This window comes from Anopheles stephensi, chromosome 2 (genome assembly GCF_013141755.1).
Source record: "Anopheles stephensi strain Indian chromosome 2, UCI_ANSTEP_V1.0, whole genome shotgun sequence".
NCBI lineage: Eukaryota > Metazoa > Arthropoda > Insecta > Diptera > Culicidae > Anopheles > Anopheles stephensi.
In genome coordinates this window covers 57,807,921-57,828,244 of record NC_050202.1, presented here as the reverse complement: position 1 = coordinate 57,828,244, position 20,324 = coordinate 57,807,921, and the positions used below count along the sequence as shown (strand labels likewise).

At 45.4% G+C, this 20,324-nt stretch overlaps 4 protein-coding genes across 4 annotated transcripts; 2 read left to right on the top strand and 2 right to left on the bottom strand.

The window, feature by feature from the left end:
* Window positions 1–5,694: 5,694 nt before the first annotated feature.
* On the bottom strand, window positions 5,695–10,102 carry LOC118506371 (ADP-ribosylation factor-like protein 8). Its single transcript, XM_036043393.1, has 4 exons — window positions 9,500–10,102; window positions 8,599–8,753; window positions 8,364–8,525; window positions 5,695–7,948 (listed from the first exon to the last, which is right to left on the bottom strand). The coding sequence occupies exons 1-4, from the start codon at window positions 9,620–9,622 to the stop codon at window positions 7,828–7,830; spliced, it is 561 nt and encodes a 186-aa protein (XP_035899286.1). The 5' UTR covers window positions 9,623–10,102; the 3' UTR covers window positions 5,695–7,827.
* Window positions 10,103–10,350: 248 nt separating this feature from the next.
* Window positions 10,351–12,571, top strand: LOC118506368 (protein phosphatase 1 regulatory subunit 21-like). Its single transcript, XM_036043391.1, has 6 exons — window positions 10,351–10,764; window positions 10,936–11,442; window positions 11,497–11,789; window positions 11,854–11,992; window positions 12,063–12,170; window positions 12,241–12,571. The coding sequence occupies exons 1-6, from the start codon at window positions 10,702–10,704 to the stop codon at window positions 12,328–12,330; spliced, it is 1,200 nt and encodes a 399-aa protein (XP_035899284.1). The 5' UTR covers window positions 10,351–10,701; the 3' UTR covers window positions 12,331–12,571.
* A 2-nt stretch (window positions 12,572–12,573) lies between these two features.
* Window positions 12,574–13,726, bottom strand: LOC118506370 (pre-mRNA-splicing factor ISY1 homolog). The gene is made up of 4 exons (XM_036043392.1): window positions 13,607–13,726; window positions 13,517–13,539; window positions 13,290–13,450; window positions 12,574–13,218 (listed from the first exon to the last, which is right to left on the bottom strand). Exons 1-4 carry the CDS (start codon window positions 13,607–13,609, stop codon window positions 12,596–12,598), a joined length of 810 nt encoding a protein of 269 aa, XP_035899285.1. The 5' UTR covers window positions 13,610–13,726; the 3' UTR covers window positions 12,574–12,595.
* Window positions 13,727–13,753: 27 nt separating this feature from the next.
* On the top strand, window positions 13,754–18,900 carry LOC118506367 (nuclear hormone receptor HR96). Its single transcript, XM_036043390.1, has 4 exons — window positions 13,754–16,433; window positions 17,159–17,368; window positions 17,437–17,649; window positions 17,719–18,900. The coding sequence occupies exons 1-4, from the start codon at window positions 14,325–14,327 to the stop codon at window positions 17,917–17,919; spliced, it is 2,733 nt and encodes a 910-aa protein (XP_035899283.1). The 5' UTR covers window positions 13,754–14,324; the 3' UTR covers window positions 17,920–18,900.
* Window positions 18,901–20,324: the final 1,424 nt, after the last annotated feature.

Here is a 20,324-nt window from a genome sequence, read left to right as displayed (position 1 = left end):
TTGCTTTTACTTGGAATTCTATTAGGATCTCAGTTCATGGAATTTTGTACGTATTGCGTGACTAGGATATTGAGACAAACAACCTAACAAGATCTTGGTAATCAATTCAGAAAAAAATATCTAAAATTCGAATATTGATCGTCTCAAGAAATTACTCAAGAAAAAATCTTAAAATATGGGTCTTTAAGGTGTCGATGGATTTTATAAGGGTGGGAGAGTCTCCAATTATCCTAGATTTACTTGGAATTCTACAGGACTATTAGGAGCGGTTCATCGAATTCATATGTTGCATCAATAGGATATTGAAAGTAAAACCTGACTACATCTTGTGAGTTGCAAGAGCAGGGAAATTCTACAAATTTGAAGTAGCGATGTTAGGAACATCTTGAAGAATTTCTAAAGAAATTAGCTTCAAATCTCAACATATAGCCTTTTGCAATGGGACAAACCTACTTTGCTTTGTTTTTAATTCTGATATTCATTCCACTATGACTCACCACCCCGCAGAGAATGCGAATTCGCATTGCAACTGATTTAAAATTCCGATAACAGCCGCTACTGCTAGCGGAATAGACCAAATAAAACAAAGGCCCAAAAACAGACATCATTATGACATTTGACCAATCGATATTCCGATCAAGCGATCAAAAAACCGATCCGTTAAAAACCCGGGCATCTCGTCAAATCATCAAACGCGGTCGTCCGTCAGACGCGGGGTGAACTATTTTATGGTTCAATAATGACGTCATTTAACACAATTTATAGCCACAATTTTGGACACCGGTTGTCGATCGTAAAATTATAATGCCATTCCACGATTCCACGAGCAGCGCGTAACGACACGGCGGCTATGTGACACACATCGTCAATTTCGATTTATCCTCGCAGCTGCGTTGGGCAGGAAGGGCAAAAGGATGTACTGCTGTTTTCTAGCATTTCTAGCTGCCCGTCCAAGGCTACTCGGTCGGTCGGGTTAGGATTTAAATATTCATCATCAGACCTGCTGTCGGCGGTTAAGGTCGGATTGTACGGAAACACACCGAAACTTATTACCAATCCACTCAAGAAAAAACAAAAACACGCGTAGTGTGTGGTCGCTGCCAGGGTACGCTCACTATCGGTGCGTAACACTGGTGGCACTTTCTATTCCGATCGCTCGCCTAGTTCCTCTCCCAGTCCACGACTTCCTGCCGTCGCTGCTCGCCCCAAACTCTATCATTACTTTTATTATTATCGTTATTTTATGATAATTTTTTGTTCCTCGGCTCCTACTCAGGAACTACTGCATGATGCATCCGTGCTCTGTCAAAAAGAAAACACGTGAAAATATTTACCACAAATAGCATTCGGAAAGGCATGGATTAATCGCCCATTTCGGGGAAGGGAAATAAGTAAGGGTGACAACCTGCACTTTCGATACCGCTTATCGGCGCGACTAATGTTGTGGTGCGGTGTGAAAAACATGACTGCAATAAACATACGAAATGGTTCAAATAGCTCAAGGAAAACACGGGAGCAATAAAATTGTTTAGACATTAATAATCCTCATTTTTTCATCCAAACTTTAGGCAAAGAAAATATGGGGTACCGATAATTAATCAATTAAATTCATAGCGAACAAAAAAAGCTTTAAGCCCTCTTTCTCCTATAACTGCTATCAAAATAAGCACCGAAACGCAACGATAAACCACACAGAACCCGTATCGATGTGGTGGTCCTTGGTACGGTGGTTTTTAGAAACGGCAAAATAAAATTCCTTGCCCTCCGCGCCAAGCACACAACAGTAATAAATCTTCTCACTTAACATTGCTTGGCAGCATGATTTAGACGAGTTCAAAACTTTAACAACAACGAAAAAAGATAGACGGAATGAAGACAAACCGAGGGATCATGATTGAAGGCATACGCTGCTGCTGGTTCGTGTGGTGGTTGTGGACCTGGCTGACTGGGCAAGCGGACGAGCAGCGACAGACAACAAAACAAGCCATGAAAGCGGGAATGAGGGATCTGAAACGAATTGCTTTTCACTTGACGCGATTTGAATAGCTAATCAATTATAGAACTATTTCGTTTTCTTTTCAGTTCCCCGCCGCCCTCCCCAACGACAAGCGAACCTCCGGAGATACTTCTGAATGTTGTACTTTTTTTTTGTGAGTGCTCCTCAGATGTGGACTTCGTCATGATCGGTAGATCGATGACAAGATCCGCTTTAGATTCGATTTTTGGCTTGGTAAGAGTTCGTTTAGCGAATGAGCCGGTTCCGTGTCCTCGGATATTTCACGCAAATCAAATAATCCGTCTTTCGGACGAAAGAGCGCAGATTTTCTTAAAGAAATTATACAAAAATGGTAGACAATAACCTACGATGTGATACGAGCGTCCCGGTGGTAGAGGCGACTACGGCGTCGGTCTTCAAACGGCAGGACCGAGGTTCAAATCCAATCCGAATCGTTCCCCTGTAGTGAGGACTGTGACTATCCTACTCGGAGGTTTATCATTAAGTCTAGTAAGCCATAAATGACAGGCAAGTCCTAAGAGGTCGTTAGGCCAAAGAAGAAGAACCCACGGTAGTTTAGAATTACAAATAAAAACATGTAAAAGCTGGAATGCATTACTTCCGATATTAATATTCCCGCGCATCCGTTTTTTTGCTGTCGCTTCCTTTGGACACAGATAGCCTCCAGATTTCTGGTGGTTTCATCACGACAGAACCTCACCAGCAAAAGTAACACGCCCAAACACCATCTACCACACGCAGGTGCCGCTTTACGCTTATTGCTACCCACCCGTTCGTTCGTTGGGTGCGATGTCATTTTTGGAGAAGTTTGACTTCTTCAGCAGCTCCCAAGCCAAGGGCGGTAGTGGAAAGCCGATCTCCGGGCGTCCTTCTGCTGGGTGCGCGATCGGATGTGGGATAAAAAATGTGCATAATAAACGATTGTCAAATTTCTATAATTGAAATTCATTACCGTAAACCGTTGGCGTGAACGGGCGGCCGCAGCAGTAAGGTATATCTTCTCCCGGGAGCGAGCATCTCGATTGCACGACAGCACCCCGTGACAATACATCCCGGTTTGATCGAGCGAACTCTTCTTGCCTTTTTTTTTTGCTTAGATTGGCCTGTGGTGTGGGATTTTGTTCGTTCGTTGCAGCGCGAAGAACGGAACGATCGTTTGTGCATGTTGGGTTGCTGCTGTTCGGTGGAATTCGATAGTGACAAATGCTGACCAGAAGCCATTTATCTTGCGGGCAATTTATAAATCAAATAGCCATCCGAACGACTGGTGACATTTTGGCAGAGGCTTGCTTTGCAATAAGAAATTTGATGCCATTTGGTTTCAGCATTATTAAGATGCAATGTATGCATAATTATAACACATGAATCATTTAGTGAAATCGTGAACACCCAAGTCCAAAGTCACCTCCGGCACGTCATAAACATCATGCACCAAACCGTTTACAGAATGCTGTGTCCGATGATTGACGGATTTGTTTGCCGGAAATTTCGACAGGCGTCCCGCAACAACAGCGCAAATAAGTGAGGCAGACACAATTACTGGCAGGAACCAAAAAAAATGGACCAATTCCCCGAGTTTTGTCTATGCTTATTTGTTAACCATGGGTTCGACTTTCACCGTATACTAAACACGGCCTTCCATCATGCACGCTCGCCCGGGCAGCAGCATATAGCGCCCGTCCAGCGTTCTGACACCATTGATCGCCGATCTCACGGCAAATCTCATCCGCCAGGATGAAGAGGCATTAAATCGAAATCAAACATTTGTTATTAATCAAATCCGTACAATCGGCCGTAAAATCGATCCAATTAAATGTGCCGCGTCATCGATCGTCTATCAATCATGCGCGCAGACTCGCACCTGAAAGATCCTCTCGAAAAGAAAAAAATGAATGTAGATTGAGATGATTATGGCATTCTCGATTGGAGAAGCCAACGATCAGCTCAGCTCAGCTAAACACGCTGGCTGTAATCTAATCTGGCAACGGTTTCGAACGGGAAGGAAAGAATTTTGGGTTAGTATTGAGGCTCAATAGTCATGCAGATCCTCAATTTGTTCAAGCAAGCAGTGACAATACATGTCTTGTTCGCCAGATTAATGACACATATTTAAAAATAAAAATTATAAAAATTTCAATCACTCCAATACTGTCAAACATATGGCTAACTAGCTGGCGCCGGGGTTCATATCAAATTCAAATCAAACGCTACGGGAAAATAACGTCAAGGAAGCTAGGAATGGCAGTCCAAGACTTCTAGGGATAGTAGAACTCTTCTTCTTTAGGTCAATAAGGAACCTAGATAAATAATCTAATGATTAACTCACTTACTTACTTATCAGGCGCTACAACCGCTTCGTGGTCTTGGCCTGCTGCAAGAATCCTCGATACCGCTCACAGAGCCATCGTCCACCAATCCGTTATCCGGGCCGGCCCAAATGTCATCTCAATTTGGGCCTACGGCGCCTCCTCTGTCCGTGTGGATGGCCTAAAAGGACTTTAAGGGCTGGGTCGTCCGGTGTAATTCTCTTGACGTGACCAGGAGCCAGGTGAGTCTAATTCGCTGCACAATGGTAAGAGCTCGTCATTGTAGTGGCCCATCCAAACATACAGGGCCAAAAATCCTTCAGAGCATCTTCCTCTCGAACGCGGCTAAGATGGTTTCGCCAGCTTTGGACAGAGTCCATGTCTCAGAGGCGAATGGGAGTACTGGGACTATAAAAGTTCTGTAAAGTCCCAGCTTCGTCCGTCGCGACAGGTATTTAGAGTGGAGAAGTTTCCTCAGGCTGTAGTATGACCGGTTGGTAGCCAGCGTTACCCTTGCGCGTAACTCCACATCAATGTTGTTTTCGGCGCTGACTTTTGACCCCAGATAGGTGAAGTTGCGGACGACTTCGAAGGTGCGGTCACCTATATGTACATCACCCCTCAAACTAACGATGTCTGTGTCATCAGCGTAGGCCAGGATCTGGATTGACATATAGAGGATGGTCCCCGAAGCTTCCACCTCCGAGTCACGGATGGCTCTCTCTAGCGCCAGATTGAAAAGGAGACAGGAAAACCCATCTACCTGGCGCAGGCCCGTGGTGGTAGCAAAGGACCAACTTTTCCATCGATTTTCACCTGGCACGGAATGTAGGCCATTGTCATTCGTACAAGCCGAGAAAGCTTGGCCGGGATTCCAAAAGAGCTCATTGCGTCGTACAGTTTTACCCTGGCTATCAATGGAGGGATGGTAAAAGTGGAGCTACTGCTCCGCCATCTTCTCCAAGATTTGCTGTATCGTGAAGCTCTGGTCGGTGGTTGATTTTCCCATTCGGAATCCTATCTGATTGTTTCCGACGATCTCTTCGAACGAATGGGACAAGACGATCTTGTAGGATTAGGGAGAAGATCTTGTAGGCGGTATTCAACACCATAATACCCCAGTAATTGCTGCACTTTTGTATATCGAATGGTTAAATTAAAAGCAAAAATTTAAGTATGTATAACTATAAAAAAGTAAGATAAATTTTAATTATTGTCATCTTTTTGGCAAATATTTAGAAAAGCAATTAAGTAAAGCAATCGAACTGCGCATGGAAAGAGTTACGCAAATGCTTTCCATACGCGGTCTGTACAACAATTCGGATTCTGATAACATGTTCCATCGAACGGGCTCCCCATTTTTCTTCTTTGTTTGATTTATTTTGTTTTGTTTTTAATATATGTTTTGCGTTATAATTGTATGCTTGTCAATATATACACTTCAACGTTCTATTGGTTTGTTATTATTGGTATCAAGATAGATTACTAATTAGTTTTCCCCCAAATGTTGCACAGTGTCGATTTCCTTTGTTGCTCCTCTTTTCACTCAACCATTTGTTCTTGAATCGCAAACTTTTTCCTCCTTTTTTGTTTGTTCATATTTCAAATCGCTACTATCTAACGGCCCCATTTTAACGGCTCATATTACTGGAGTTTTTTTTTGCTTGTTTTCAATTCGGCAATGGATTTCTCTATTCGTGACGGGGAATTGTAACACTTGGCTTCTTCCAGGAATCCATCAGCACGACTACTGAGGCCATCGTGTTTGTGTCTTATCGTTTTGGATAGATAGTATAGCGTTCTTGGTAATATAGTGTATTCTATTTGAACGTTTACAAAAACTATATTTAAAAATCACAAAAGTTTGCAACCGAATTACACGAACCGAAGATCATTCGAATTAAAGCGCGCGTTGGGAAGAAAATCATAAAGACCGTTGTTAAAAAAAAGAAAGAAATTCGGTTAACAAAACACACGGAAACGGAAGATTATGCCTAAAAGTCTTACAAATAAAATTTCGTGCCATATAACAACATATTTTCCCCCTTCTCAGTTTTTTTTCTCTTGTTTTTGTTTTCACTTGGAAGCAGACGAAAAACGATGCAAAATTATACACACTAAGCTGTGTTTCAGCTGGCTGAACCCTGTTTGTTTCAGTAATGGATAACGTAAGGTTGTTGCGATTACTTCTGGTTAGCTAATTTATCGCATTTCGCTTTTATCTACTATCAAATGAAAAATGTTTTCTTTTTGCTAGCAGAAGTTCTCGAACCCATGCATACATTGTCATTTACACACACACACATCCAATCACTCATTCATGCGCTCCATTCATGCCGCTATTGTCTCACGATTCTTTGCGATAGGTATTAGGATACGGTGAACTGCTGCTGAAGTTGCATTAAAACGAACTGGCTGCTAATGTAATTCAATGTAACACTTTCAGTAACTTTCCACCTAACTCTCTCGGAACGCACAGTGAAACGCTTGTTGTGGGAACCAGCTTGAAAAATCTCGATCTCTTTGCTCTATTTTCTGCTTCGATCCCTTTTCGCTAAATGACGCCCATCCGAGTCAAAAGCAGAGACATGAAATCGGTAAACGCTCTAGGCAAATGGCAAATCATCAGTTCGCAGCAATCGATTCTACAGTGCAGTTTCGTCTGCAATCGATGCACAACCGGCTAACGATAACAATGCGGTGTACGTAATTTGCGTTCTTGCACTACCCTCTGACAATCGGTGTTATCGCATCAGTCACGCCTTTCTGTTTTTTTCTTCTGCTTTTAGAACGAAACGCATCAGTTGCACTGCCTAGGCGTCGGGATTTTTCCAGTGGATTTTCATTAGCTTAGCAAAATCGCATTGTTCTTGTGGCTGTGCTTGTGGTTGTTGGGGGCAACTACTGTTCACTAGTCTTTAAGCGGCTGATAAATTGCGATCGCTGCTACAGGACTTCGCATCACCATGTGATCTGATAATACAACTCTAGTGTGTCACGACGCATCTGGACAGGCGTTTTGCTGAGGTTTGTATACCCACTCTCTCTCTCTCTCTCCTAATGCCATTATGATCAGTAGCAAGAGTCCCACATGGCAGCCCACACCATATTGTACTCTCCCATGTAGCAGAATATTGTAAATATGACTGTAAACGCTTACCTCCCAATGTCATTCAGATGCGCCACGCGTTGCCACGACTCGTTGCCTAATGATTGATCTTCGTCCACAGGTTTCACAGTCTCTCACACACACGCACACGCACTATCCACATTGTAATTCCTTTGTTGCTTCGGGGTGGCGGCTTACTATTAGCAGCTAAAGTTTTGAGACAGCCGTCTCGACGGTAGAATATGAGATTTTGTTTCTTCTTCTTTCTCTCTGTTCTGGTTTGGATTTGTGGTTGCCTCAGGCCAGAAGTCTACTCCCTCGCCCGGAGGTGGTGGTGGCCCGAACAACACACGCGTAGGAGCTTCTACTTTTGATTCTAGAGCACCGCACACCGTTTAACGGCTTTGGCTCTTCGAGTGTGCGATTAGCCACTGCAGGGTGATGTCGATGTTATCCTTTTCTTTGCAAGAAATACTATAACAACAGATCTCCCGATCCTGTATGCTAGACAAATTCCTGCAACAAATGAAAAAGGATAAATAAGGGTTAGAAATGTAGAAATTATATTGCTAAAATGTAAGTTAAATTAATAAAATATCTTGCAACGAGGAATTAATCAGTACACTAGGGTTTAAAATATGTCTAGAAGTGATATCTATCCCTAAAATCAGTAAAACTTTGAGAAAATCAATATTTTGTGGCAATAGCATTTAGAGACATGAAAGTGAATCATCAAAAGGCTAGTCGTGAACTTAAAGCGGAAAATCTCATGCTTTAAATATTAAAACCCACATAAAATTCACTTAACACTTCTCTAGCATACAATAATCTTTGCTCCCTGTGTATTGCAAAAATTGAAGTAAAATTATGCAAAACTAAACGGAGTATGATGTATAACCGCGTTGAAAATCCGAAACCCCCAGCCACTCACATTCTATCGATTAGTCCAGTCTCCTCCAGTGCCCCGGGAATATCCCGCTTGTTGCCAAGCACTAACACCGGAATTCCGGCCAGCTGCGGTTTATCGAGCAGCGAGTGCAATTCATTGCGCGATGCTTCCATTTTATCCAAATCCGCAGCATCCACCATATACCTAAAATAAAAACGAAAACAATCAGTGGTGAACGAGTGACAAATCTTGCCGCTTGACAACAGACAGTACGTACACGATTGCATTCACACCCCGGCAGTACCGTTCCCACATGGACCGGAAACGCGGCTGACCTCCGATGTCCCACACCTTAATCGTGACATTTCCTTTCGTCACCTTGCGCATGTTGAAGCCGACGGTCGGTATCATATCCTCGCAAAACTGTCCTGACTGGAAAGCGAATGAAAGAAACATTAAACAAAGCCATCTTCAGCGATATAAATATATGCACGCGAACACGTTCAGTTTGCTCTGATAAGCTTGTTGGTACTCGGCCGCCACCACCATTTAACGGCGGGTTCGACGAACGAGATAATCTGGCCTCCGAAATATGTTATTCATGGAAATATTTTCGCACCCCTCACTGGTCCCTGCCTGGGTCGCTTTCTTTGCCACGCTTGGTAAATATTTTCCGTTCCCTCGGCATGGCTACAGTGTGGTGACATTGTAGCATTACGGTACTGCTTGAGACCGGCAGCAGAAAACATCCCGAGCCCGGGAGAAAAGCGCGTGCACCAGCATGGAAAAATAAATCGATAATTGACTGTGACGTCCGCAGCGGCCAAAGTGTGTCATCTTTTCGGGGAGGAGGTAGACCTTCATCAAGCAACAGCCACCGCGAGCAACAATTCACGGTAGCCGCTTTTCGCTGATACGGCGCGTTCAGGCATGGTTGCGCCGTGACTCATCTCCCTGGACACATTAACCCGCAACGATGATAACAGCACCCAGCACAACGGGATTTGCCTTTGTTAAGCGTGTGTACGTGTGCATGTGTGTGTGTTTGCCAAGCAATCCGACTTACAACAGCGGACGCGGCACTTCGGTTCAACTGGACGGCTGTGGCGCAGCAGATAGAGGGAACCTGAAGGGTGCGGCTATGGTTCGGATTGGAAAGTAGCCAGCCAGACACTTACGGCGATTACGTTGACAAAAGTTGTCTTGCCGGAATACTGCAGCCCGACGAGCGTTAGCTCCATCTCCTCCTTCCAGAACAGACTTTTGAACCAGTCCAGGATGCGGTTCAGTAGGGCTAACATTTTACAGCTGGTTTTACTCCTCGTACGCTTGTCTCACTGAACACCAGCCCGCACACCCTGTTGGCGATTTCTTTGCGTTCGCGTTTCCTTGCCTAGCGTATCCCCGCACCCTGGCACCCTGGCACTGCTGGTGATGGTGGTGGTAGCACCCAAGATGACAAAGATTGTTTGCTGTGCACTGAGCGCAGGCAGACAAATTGTTTTGGATTCCGTCGAGCTACGTTGAAGGCACTGGGCAGAATATGGCAGCTACTGTTCCGGGCACGAAAGTAACACGCACAAAACACGCACCCAAACACAACATACGGCAACACTTTCGCAAGGAATGCACTACACCCCGAATTGCTGCGGAGGACACTTTCTTCTTTGCCGACCGAAAATTGCTCGAGCTGCGCCAACAAAATGCACCTTTTGGACACAAAAAAAAATCCGATGTTGCTTGCTTTTGCACTATCACCTTGTCAAGCTATTCAGCGCTAAACGTCAAACGTGTGCCAGGGTGTGAAATATTTCAATCAGCGTATTCAGCATCTTAATTGCGTGGACAGAAATTTGAAGAAAAACCTTTTAAAGAGGAGGAAAAATTGCGAAATAATTTTAAAAACAGTCTTAAGCAATACTTTCCGAGAAACAAAAATCAATTCTTTTCCAAATAATCACAATTTTAAATAACATCGATTTCATCTGAAATATTTCACCACCCGCTGTCACCCGAGCTGCCAAAGTTGTATACAACGAAGTGCGTATGTGTGCGTGCATGGGTGCGCGAATCATTGGAGGAAATGTTTTTCTTGCCGTTGTCACTCTCGGTCAAAGGGAGAAAAATTGTTCCATAATTTCCGTGCAATGGAATGAAAGTTTCTATATTGTCGCTACCGTGCAAACAACCGCCTTTCGAGTGATTTTCCAACGATTAGCAATATTGCTTGTGAAACCATGTGTCGCTAACTGAACAAAACGGATTTGCCATTCCCAAACTGCTTCGAAAGCCGATGCATGTCGGAAACAATCTGTTGTGACACAGGAGCAGTAGAAAAAATAGTTGTTCATTCCTTCTAGTGAAACCTACTGGACCGTAGATGGAAGCAATGGAAGCAGAAAACTCCAACAAATACCAGAAACTAGCCACCGAATACTCAAAAGTAAGTATGCGTACCGACCGGACGGCTGCTTGTCGTCAGCTTTCGCTCCGTTCCCGGAAGAGTAGGGGGCGTGTTTTGATAGTTGCTATCAGTGGACCCTGGCGAGCGCCTGGCTGTTGCTTAAGCGAGTCCAATTTAATCTGATTATCGTTTCGGTGGTTGTTAACGCAGCTCCGTGCCCAGGCAAGCGTTCTCAAGCGGGCCGTCCTCGATGAACAGAACAAAAATGCATCCCTGCGGGAAACGCTGCGCCTGAAAGAGGCTACCCTCCGAAAGTCCGAACAGGAGGTGGACAGTTTGGGGTTCCGCAACAAGCAACTGGAGCGGCGCGTGGCGGCACTGCAGGAAAATCTAGAACACGAGCTAAAGAAAGCGTCCGGCGGGAAAACGCTTAAAACGAAATCATCCAACAACGACCTCAACGCTGCCCTGCCGGGCTCGGAAGGCGGCAGTGTAATCGCGGAGGAGCTGCAGCAAAAAATTCTCGAAAATGTACAGCTGTCCAACAGCTTGGAGGATAAGGGTGCGGAAGTGAAACAGTTGCAAAATCGTATCGAGGGGCTAAACCGGGAACTGCAGCAGCAAGCGACCGTTGAGCAGAAGCTGCGGAAAGAGCTTGAGCTGCTGACCGTAAGGAATTCGGAGCTTGAATCTAAGGTTTCGGAAGCGGCAAGCACGGTAAGCGACAAGCGTGGGAGCTTAGGTACTATCTCTAACGAATTTATTTTGCAGATTGGAAGCGAAGATGGACTAAGCGTTACAACGGATGTGGAAAACCATTACAACCACTTTACCGGCAGCTCGAACAGTGCGTCCCAGGGGCAAAATAATGGCACCAACAACAACAACACCACCACCACGGCCGTTAGCCAGGACGATCGAATAGTGTTTCTCGAGAAGGAGCTGAACCATTGGCGGGCCCAGTACGAGCTGCTGAAAATAGAAACCTCTAGTCACATTCGAATAGCGCCAAAGGTTGAGCAAAAGGAGGACATCTTCAGCCAAGGAGCGGACGGCATAAATAGGTAAGTGCTTTTGTTCTTCTTAAAAACCAAAGAGAACTTAGTGTAATGACAATTTCCCCTACAGAACACTGGAGGACAATCAGCAGCAGAGTGAGGTGCAAACACGGGAACAGAAGCTGACCGCGTGTTTTACGAAAAGTATCGAAGAACTGTTCCATGACAAATGTCGCGCTGAATCGAAACTGGCTTCACATTTCATTGAAGTAAGCACAACCTAACGTCGTTTAATTAGCTTTGCCCAGTTCTAACAAGCATCATTCCTTATTGCCATAGTGTCAAAGACTGCAAACCCATTTGGAGGTTTTAAAAAATCGTCTAAAGGAACGAGAGGAGGCCAACAGAGAAGAGGAGCGCCGTTACCGCATCATCGAAGATGAATTGGTAAGTGAAAGGTGTGTTCCTTCGCCGTATCCCGATTATTAACCGCCTTCTTGGGTTGGTATTATTTTAGTCCCGCACGCGGCTCAACTACGAGGAACAGATCAGTGTCCTGACCGAGCAAGTGATAAGCTTAAGTGATCAGTTAGCCAAGGCCAAGTAGTAGGGTCCGAATAGTAGCGCGGGACTGTATCTGCTTTCCCACATTGTGTTGCAGCAACACACACATGCACCCATGTTCGTGTGCTACTACTCTCAGAGATGTGAATATCATTCTATATCCTTTCCGGTGCTAGAAGGGAACCCGCATATTCTCGTGTGTGTGTGCGCGCAATAAGTTAGAATGTGCAAACCGTGTCGAAACGTTTACTGAATGTGTAATAATAAATTCTTACAAAAACGAACATTCCCATGCGTGTGTGTGATCTTTATTCATCATCCTCTATGCCGTACTTTTTCATCAGCTCTTGTTTTCGCTTCTTCAACAAGGCAGCTTCAATGTCCTTTTGACTGGGGACCGGAACGTGCGCTGTAAACCGTGGCCCAAGCAATCCCATCGGGTCTTCCTTTGTTTGCTTTTCCGGATCGCGGGTAATGTACGCATCCGACCCATAAATGTCCGGTTCGTCGTCATCCTTCTCCGTCGACTGTTGGGTACCTTTCGCACTGTTCCACTCCTCCACGGCACGCTGTATCGCTTGCTTTTCTGCCTTTTCTTCCAGCGGTAGCAGGATACCGTCATCGTCGTCCCGATAGCCGTAGTAATCGGCATCGATGTCTTTCATCAACTCGGCACGAGTTTTCTTCGGTGGTGGTGGTGGTTCCTGCTCGAACAGCTCACGCACTCCGGGAAGATCTTTCGCGGCGCCGAAATACTTGTATCCCCGATTGCCGGGCACTTCTCGGCCCTCTGCATCGAACATCCGCGGACCATAGCGCCGGTAGTGTGGTCCGCCCAGATCCGATATTTGATTCTCCCAGTGTCGTTTCTCCCGCAGCAGTTTGTTAATTTCATCGTTTAAATCACGTATACGGAACTCACCCAAACCGGCTAAAAAAGAAAAGAACAGAAGTGCGCATTTACAACCTGTGGAGCACATAGGTAGTGAGCGTCATGCCTACCGTTTTGAATTTGTGCTACTTTTTTCGATATTTCTCGAATGATTTCCTGGCGCCACTTTTCGCACTGTCCCAGATCGCGACATTCGGAAGCGAGGTACGGACGGCGTTCCTGTTTTCCCGTTTCGGTTTCTTTTGCCGCCCGCCATCGAGCCAGTGTTGTCCTGCCAGAGAAGAAAACAAAGCGTGGTTAACGGAATCTAAAACATCCTACAGAACATGCCACTTACATCGCTTTTTCCGCATTACGTGCCTGTGGGGAAGGAAGAAAAATGCATAAATTAATAGGAAAAACATTTTGAACGCTATATTTTACTCACCATTTTTGATGCTGCGTGCTTGTTTTGTTGATGAATAAAACGTAAACAAAGCGATGCTCGCAGTTTGACAGCTCAGCAAGCTGTCAGTGGGCCAGCAGCTGTCACCCGACTGACAGCACAGGAAACATTTTCCCGTAGTTGTGGATTTCGTACGCAATGTATTTACGTCGCTGCGTGAAGAGTAAATAAACAAGAGACGATCGATGGAAGAACGGGGCAGGGCGACGGACTGCAGTGTACTTTCAATTGAATTAAATTCATTTTTACGGACCCACAACTAACCCCTCGCCCCGATCGGAGTGCTGTCCAGCGAGTCCGTCGAACAGGCCAGATGGTAGGTGAGTAATCGGCGACAGAGCAGCAAAATTATCGACCGATGGTGCTTCGATCAGCTGATAAGTGATAACTCCGGTTTGACTGCTGGGGTGGTTCGACGGATTTTGAAGCTGTATCCCTTGTCGGAAGATTTGATGCTGTGAGAAGCAGTCCACCAGTGATCCGATGGAACGGGCAGAACCACGGAACGATTCCCGAACAAACGCGACAGTAACGAAAACGACGACGAAAACGTACCACGGTACCGATCCAGGCGTGTCCAGCGCGAGTGGGCGAGGCAACAAGCGGAAAGATAAGCCGCGAGTGTAAGATAAACCTCGGGCCCACCACACGGCCGATCTCGAACTACCTGACCGCGCAGTGTACGACAAGTGTGCCCCGCATGACGACGGCGTCGACGACAACGATTACGATGGCTAACGGTGGTACGGTGCCGGACGGTGACGCGATGGGAGCAAACAGTGCCATCAGCAAAATTTGTAGCGTGTGCGGGGACAAGGCGCTCGGCTACAACTTTAATGCGGTTACCTGCGAAAGTTGTAAGGCCTTTTTCCGGCGCAATGCCCTCTCCACCAAAGGATTTACGTGTCCGTTCAATGAAAACTGTGACATTACCGTCGTAACGCGACGCTTCTGCCAAAAGTGTCGGCTGGAGAAGTGTTTCCGGATCGGCATGAAGAAGGAGTACATCATGTCGGAGGAGGACAAGGTGCTGAAGCGAAAGAAAATAGAGCAGAACCGTGCCAAAAAGAGGCAGAGCAATGGGAGCGCTTCGGAAGCGGGCAGCGCAACGAGCGATCGTGAAACCACACCGGGCCGGACCAGCGTGCCGGCCAAGATAAAGCGGGAAAAGTCACTGGAAACGTTCGATGGTGGTGATTGTTGGAATAATTCCTCGTCCTCGGAGTATGGCACGGGCGAAATGCTTCAGACGGGTGGTGCGAGCAACTCGTCGACGATCCTCACAACGACCGCGATCCTTGAAGCAGCTCCCTCTAACTCCTCCAATCAATCGATGCTATCCAATGGTACCTCGAACGATTACAGTCGGATTGCTTCACCATCCGAGCTGAGCAGTACGCCCAGCTCGTCTGCGTACCACAATCCGCACAGTTCTCTCTCCTCGGATGCGGAGCTGCTTTCGTCTGCCGTTGCCTCCCTACAGTCGTCTAGCAGTGGTCCGAAACCACCGGAATCATCGCAATCTAGCGGACGCACTTTGGGAAATGACGATCGACTTCCCCCCGTGACGATCGATTCCAGTGCGGAGGATATTGTGAATCGGATCGTCAACTATCCTACCCGTGCCAGCCAAACGATCGCATCGCTCATGAAAAGCCCCAAGGATGCAGTATTTATAATGTCCAAAATTATCAACTCTCAGTGTGATGCGTTGAAGCTGATTAGCCATTTCATTACCGCACCGGGAGATGCACTGCAGATCATTAGCAAAATCATGAACTCTCCGTTGGATGCGCTGACGGTGTTTGCCCAGTTTATGAGCTCCCCGACCGATGCACTTCAGCTGATCGGAAAGATCGTTAGCTCGCCGGCCGATGTGCTACAGTTTATGCAGCAGCTTATGAACCAACCGGAAGATGCGCTACAGGTGATGAACAAGTTTATGAGCTCACCGGCCGAAGCACTGCAGATGATCAACAAGATGATGAACCATTCCGACATTGTGAAAACGATCAAAGAGGCGGCCGATACGTCCCAGAAAGATGAAGACGATCAGCAGCAGCAGCAGCAGCAACAACAGCAGCAACAACAGCAGCATCAGCACCAAGAGCCACAATTGCCACCTGCCACACACCATACTACTGAGCATCAAATTCATCAGACGGATCTGCCCTCATCGTGCATTGATTCGGTGGCATCGGATCAACATCAGATGATTCGCTCGATCATGCAAGAAGCGACGATCGCTACGGATCCGGTGGGTACGATCAGTGCAGCCGCTTCGCCATCCTCCACCTCCAACTACGAGCCTCCGTACACATCGATGCTCGACCCGCTGCTTTCCAGCACGACGACCTCCCTAGTACATTCCCACAACTACAACCACAGCCATCAGCTGCAAATGACCACTGCAATCCAGCCAGCCTCACCCAGCTGCTCGAGCGACATCGCGGACGTTGTGTTTGCGGCATCGTCCACCTTTGGCCATGATCCACCGATCATCGTACCGCCGTCGGATGATTTGGGCATATTTCAGGACATCGAAGCGAAACCGGTCATGCCGCACACGCTCGAGTCGGTCCTGATGCAGGCCATCAAGCTCGAGTACGAAGGATACAACAGCAGCCCGATCGGGTCGAGCTCGAGCCAGCAGTCGACCACCCATCACCCGACGGTCGGCAGCAACAGCATCGAGTTAAACGATGCTGAAAGAGCCAAGCTGAACGAGCTGATTGTGGCCAATAAAGCGCTGTACGCACCGGTGGATGATGATCTCGCCTCACTCATCTCGGACGACTGCCGGATAAAGGTGAGTTGGTGGTATGATGGTGGGATGATTGATTGAGACGAGGATCGTCTTTGAATCGAGGTTTGTTACAGGACCTTATCGCGCTCTTGTTTTCTTCTTCAATAAATGTTGAGAGATCGTAAAACAGATTCTTTCGTTTGTAATAATCTCCCTTTAAAATTATGCTTTCCCTCTCATACTCCATTGCAAAACGATTCTCTTAATTGTACCCAATCGTTTAAAGTCCCAACCACCACCATTTGGATGCCTCTCCGATTTTATAGGCCCGCTTCACTTATCACACAACAAATCATGGGCAGATTAATGGTGGCTGCTTGTGTACACCTCGAGCACCGATTGGGTTAGCAATATCGGTACGGAATGTCCGGCGGTGGTCACCGCTTGGACCGCCGCTGATAACGAAGGGCAACCGACTGATTAGCGATAACCATCGATGCAGCGCACACCTGTTCCGCTGGTGTACCGAAAATGTACTTGAAATCGGTGGCCCCTCGATTGTTGTGTATTTGCCTGGTTATAATGTTGTTACGTGTTTGCACTTTGGGCAAAATATATCTATTGATTAACAATTTCCATGAGCACGAGCTGGTGGTGCGATAACGGAAGGCTTCTGTGCTGTCTGTGTATGGTGACGCGCTGCAATTGGTTCGAACGGAAGCACTGGCGATGATTAGTCATGGTTTAATCGCTACTGAGCGAAACGATTTTTGTCTCTTTTATCACAGAGCAATCAAACGCAGCAAGATCCGCAGCTGCTGAAGGTGATAAACTTAACCGCCATTGCCATACGACGCTTGATAAAGATGTCGAAGAAGATCAGCGCCTTCAAGAACATGTGCCAGGAGGATCAGCTGGCGCTGCTGAAGGGAGGCTGCACGGAGATGATGATTCTACGGTCCGCCATGCAGTACGATTGTGATAGAGCAACATGGAAGGTATGTCGATTTAGCTGAGCTCTTAACCTCTTAATGTTCTACAATAATTTTTACAATTGTACTTCCAGATACCTCACAGCCAGGAGGAAATGTCAAACATACGTGCCGATGTGCTCAAGCTTGCCAAGGGTAATGTGTACCAGGAGCATGAACGGTTCATACGAACGTTCGAGAAGAAATGGCGCTCGGATGAGAACATCATTTTAATCATGTGTGCCATAACGCTGTTTTCGCCCGATCGTCCCAAAACTATACACTCCGATGTGATTAAACTGGAACAGGTAAGTAACCGTTGATTACCTTTTGGTAGAATAAACTAAAACATTTTTTTTTCTACAAATACATTACAGAACTCGTACTACTATTTGCTACGTCGATACTTGGAAAGCATCTATCCCGGATGCGAGGCACGCTCGGTATTCCTAAAGCTGATGCAGAAGATATCGGACCTACACTTTTTGAACGATGAAATAATCAGCGTTTACCTGAATGTCAATCCATCCGAGGTGGAACCACTGTTGCGTGAAATATTTGACCTTAAGGTGCACTAGGTGTGTCGCTATTTTCTTGTAATCGCTATCCGGCGGCCTGGTGACAATGCACCGCATATGACACACCAATAGCTATGTGCAATATTTTATATTTGTGTGCTAGAGAATTGAGAAGCAAGCATTTAGTTTGCTTACGGATGCACTACCCTAATCTGTCTAGTAATGCTAGCGACGCTTTAAACACGATGATCGGTTATGATTTCTACATGGAGGCATATAGTTTGTAAAATGCTTAGGTTATTTTATTTCATATCGCCAGTTTTGTACACATCACGCCACACAGATTAGTCAGTGTTATGTTACGCCGTAAACAAGCTTGCCAGGATGCAAGCTAAATAAGTTACGATCGTTGATCACTAGCAGTACAGTTCAGCAGGCTGCTTCACAGAACAAAGTGTTAAGTAACAGCGGCAAGTTCGGTATGCAGAAGCTTTAAACTAAGGTACAATGGTATCAATAAGCAACTCGCGTGGAAGCACACATCGTCCTACAGGGAGAGGATGTCAGAGAGACATGTAATGAAACTAAGATGTTGAAAATATTGGCCTTATAGAATTGTGATGAACCAGCAGCGTTAGCTAGAATGAATTTGCAGAAGTTTACCAGTTTTTGTTGTGGTTGTTTAACGTACGATAACGTTCACGTTCGACACATTTTTTTTATGTAACCATACATACGCTTGATTTAATGAGGTGCCCCATACTGCAAGTAAAACCGCAATCGACCACAAATAGTTCAAATTACAGTTAGACAGATGATGAAGCATAGCTTCGTATTTTATTTCCTACGTATTGACACATTTGTAATGTGTGTTTGCTCGGTGTTACGGGAAACCGTTGGAAACCGTGCTCTGTATGTTTCGTCAAATGTATTGTTATTGTATGGAATGTAATTGTACTTTTTGCTTTTGAACAAATTACACGTATAGAATGTAAATAAACTATATTTTCGTTCCTGTGCATTGCATGAAACACGATCGTACTATTGATTGCTAATTATTGATTACGTCTGATATTACTATTCGATATGCAAAAATGATGATGGAGGCGCCTGGTCTTTCACGCTTCAGAACAAAGTACCGGGCGCCTCCATTATGCTGAGACAAGTTGTTTAAATATCAACATTAAGAGTTTTACTTCCATTTTTGGACAATTTTTTAAGTAATTACATTTTTACATTAAGTTTAATCGTTTCTACTAAATGTTACGATAAAGTGAAAATCAACAAAAAAATCTTTTGTACACACCATTATCATTCGCAGTGCATTAACTTGACCATCTGTACGCCTTGCGTGTACAGTCAAGTTATTGGTACAGCTGCGAACGAGCATACACGCTACAATATGCATACCAATCATGTTTACTTGCCAGACATGTGTAAAAGACCGGAGCCGGAAGCGGCTCAAGACATAAAACCCTTCTCAAAGACGACAATGTTCATAATGCGATTAAGGTTGGCAGAACGCGAACGGACCCTTTTGATGTTTGGAAATGTCATGTTTGCCCGTGGGAAACTTGTTGAGCAGATGGGTTTTTTTATGTTCTCTGCCTGTACTGTTCTCTCTAGAATGGTGTTACTGATAAGCGTTAACATTAACCGCCAAACAATGCGGTATGGTTAATATAATTCAAATAAAATATTTCCTTTGCTTGTTTTTAAGACTGCTTAAAGTAAAATAAAAAAAACACAAAACTAATGGTGAAAATTGGCTGGTATCCTCATCACAGGTTACCTGATGGATCATACATAGAGCCACAATTGTGTTGATTTTTCTCTCTTTAGTCTGCCCACCAATATGTTTAACTTGTTTACCAGCTACTGAATTTATCGTTACCTGCTGCTACATGTGCCATACATAAATCAAGCAAAGCGTTTATAAAAGTAATATTTCGAAGACGTATCTCTCTTATACCAAAATTGCCATCACATGTCAATATTTCCACCAGCTATGGCACGTATGGCCCCTATTCCATCGCATCATTTTGTACTTGAAATGACAAATAATTTTTTGGCGATCATGCTACCCAACCACCCTACAATGAATATCATTTATTTATTCAAAAAACCACCCCGACCTACGGTGTTCGCCAACGGATTAGATGGGCCTCATTTACACCTGCTTCAGACAAAATCGAGAAAGGTTGTCGAAAAAGCCCGTTCACTACACCTTCGCTCTAATCAAGATTGATTACCGGCAGCAAAAATCTTACCCCGACCGAAATATGGCGCCTTTATTCCCAGCGCCAACATTTTCTACCACCACGACCATCAACAGCAACCGTCTTTGCTTGTGGCACGAGAGTGGCTTCTAGCAAACAAACAGTGAAAGTGCTGTTGCATGGTACGAGCATTAAGCATACCCGACCGACCGCGTGCGTACCGGCTGCCAAGTGCATACCGAGTGC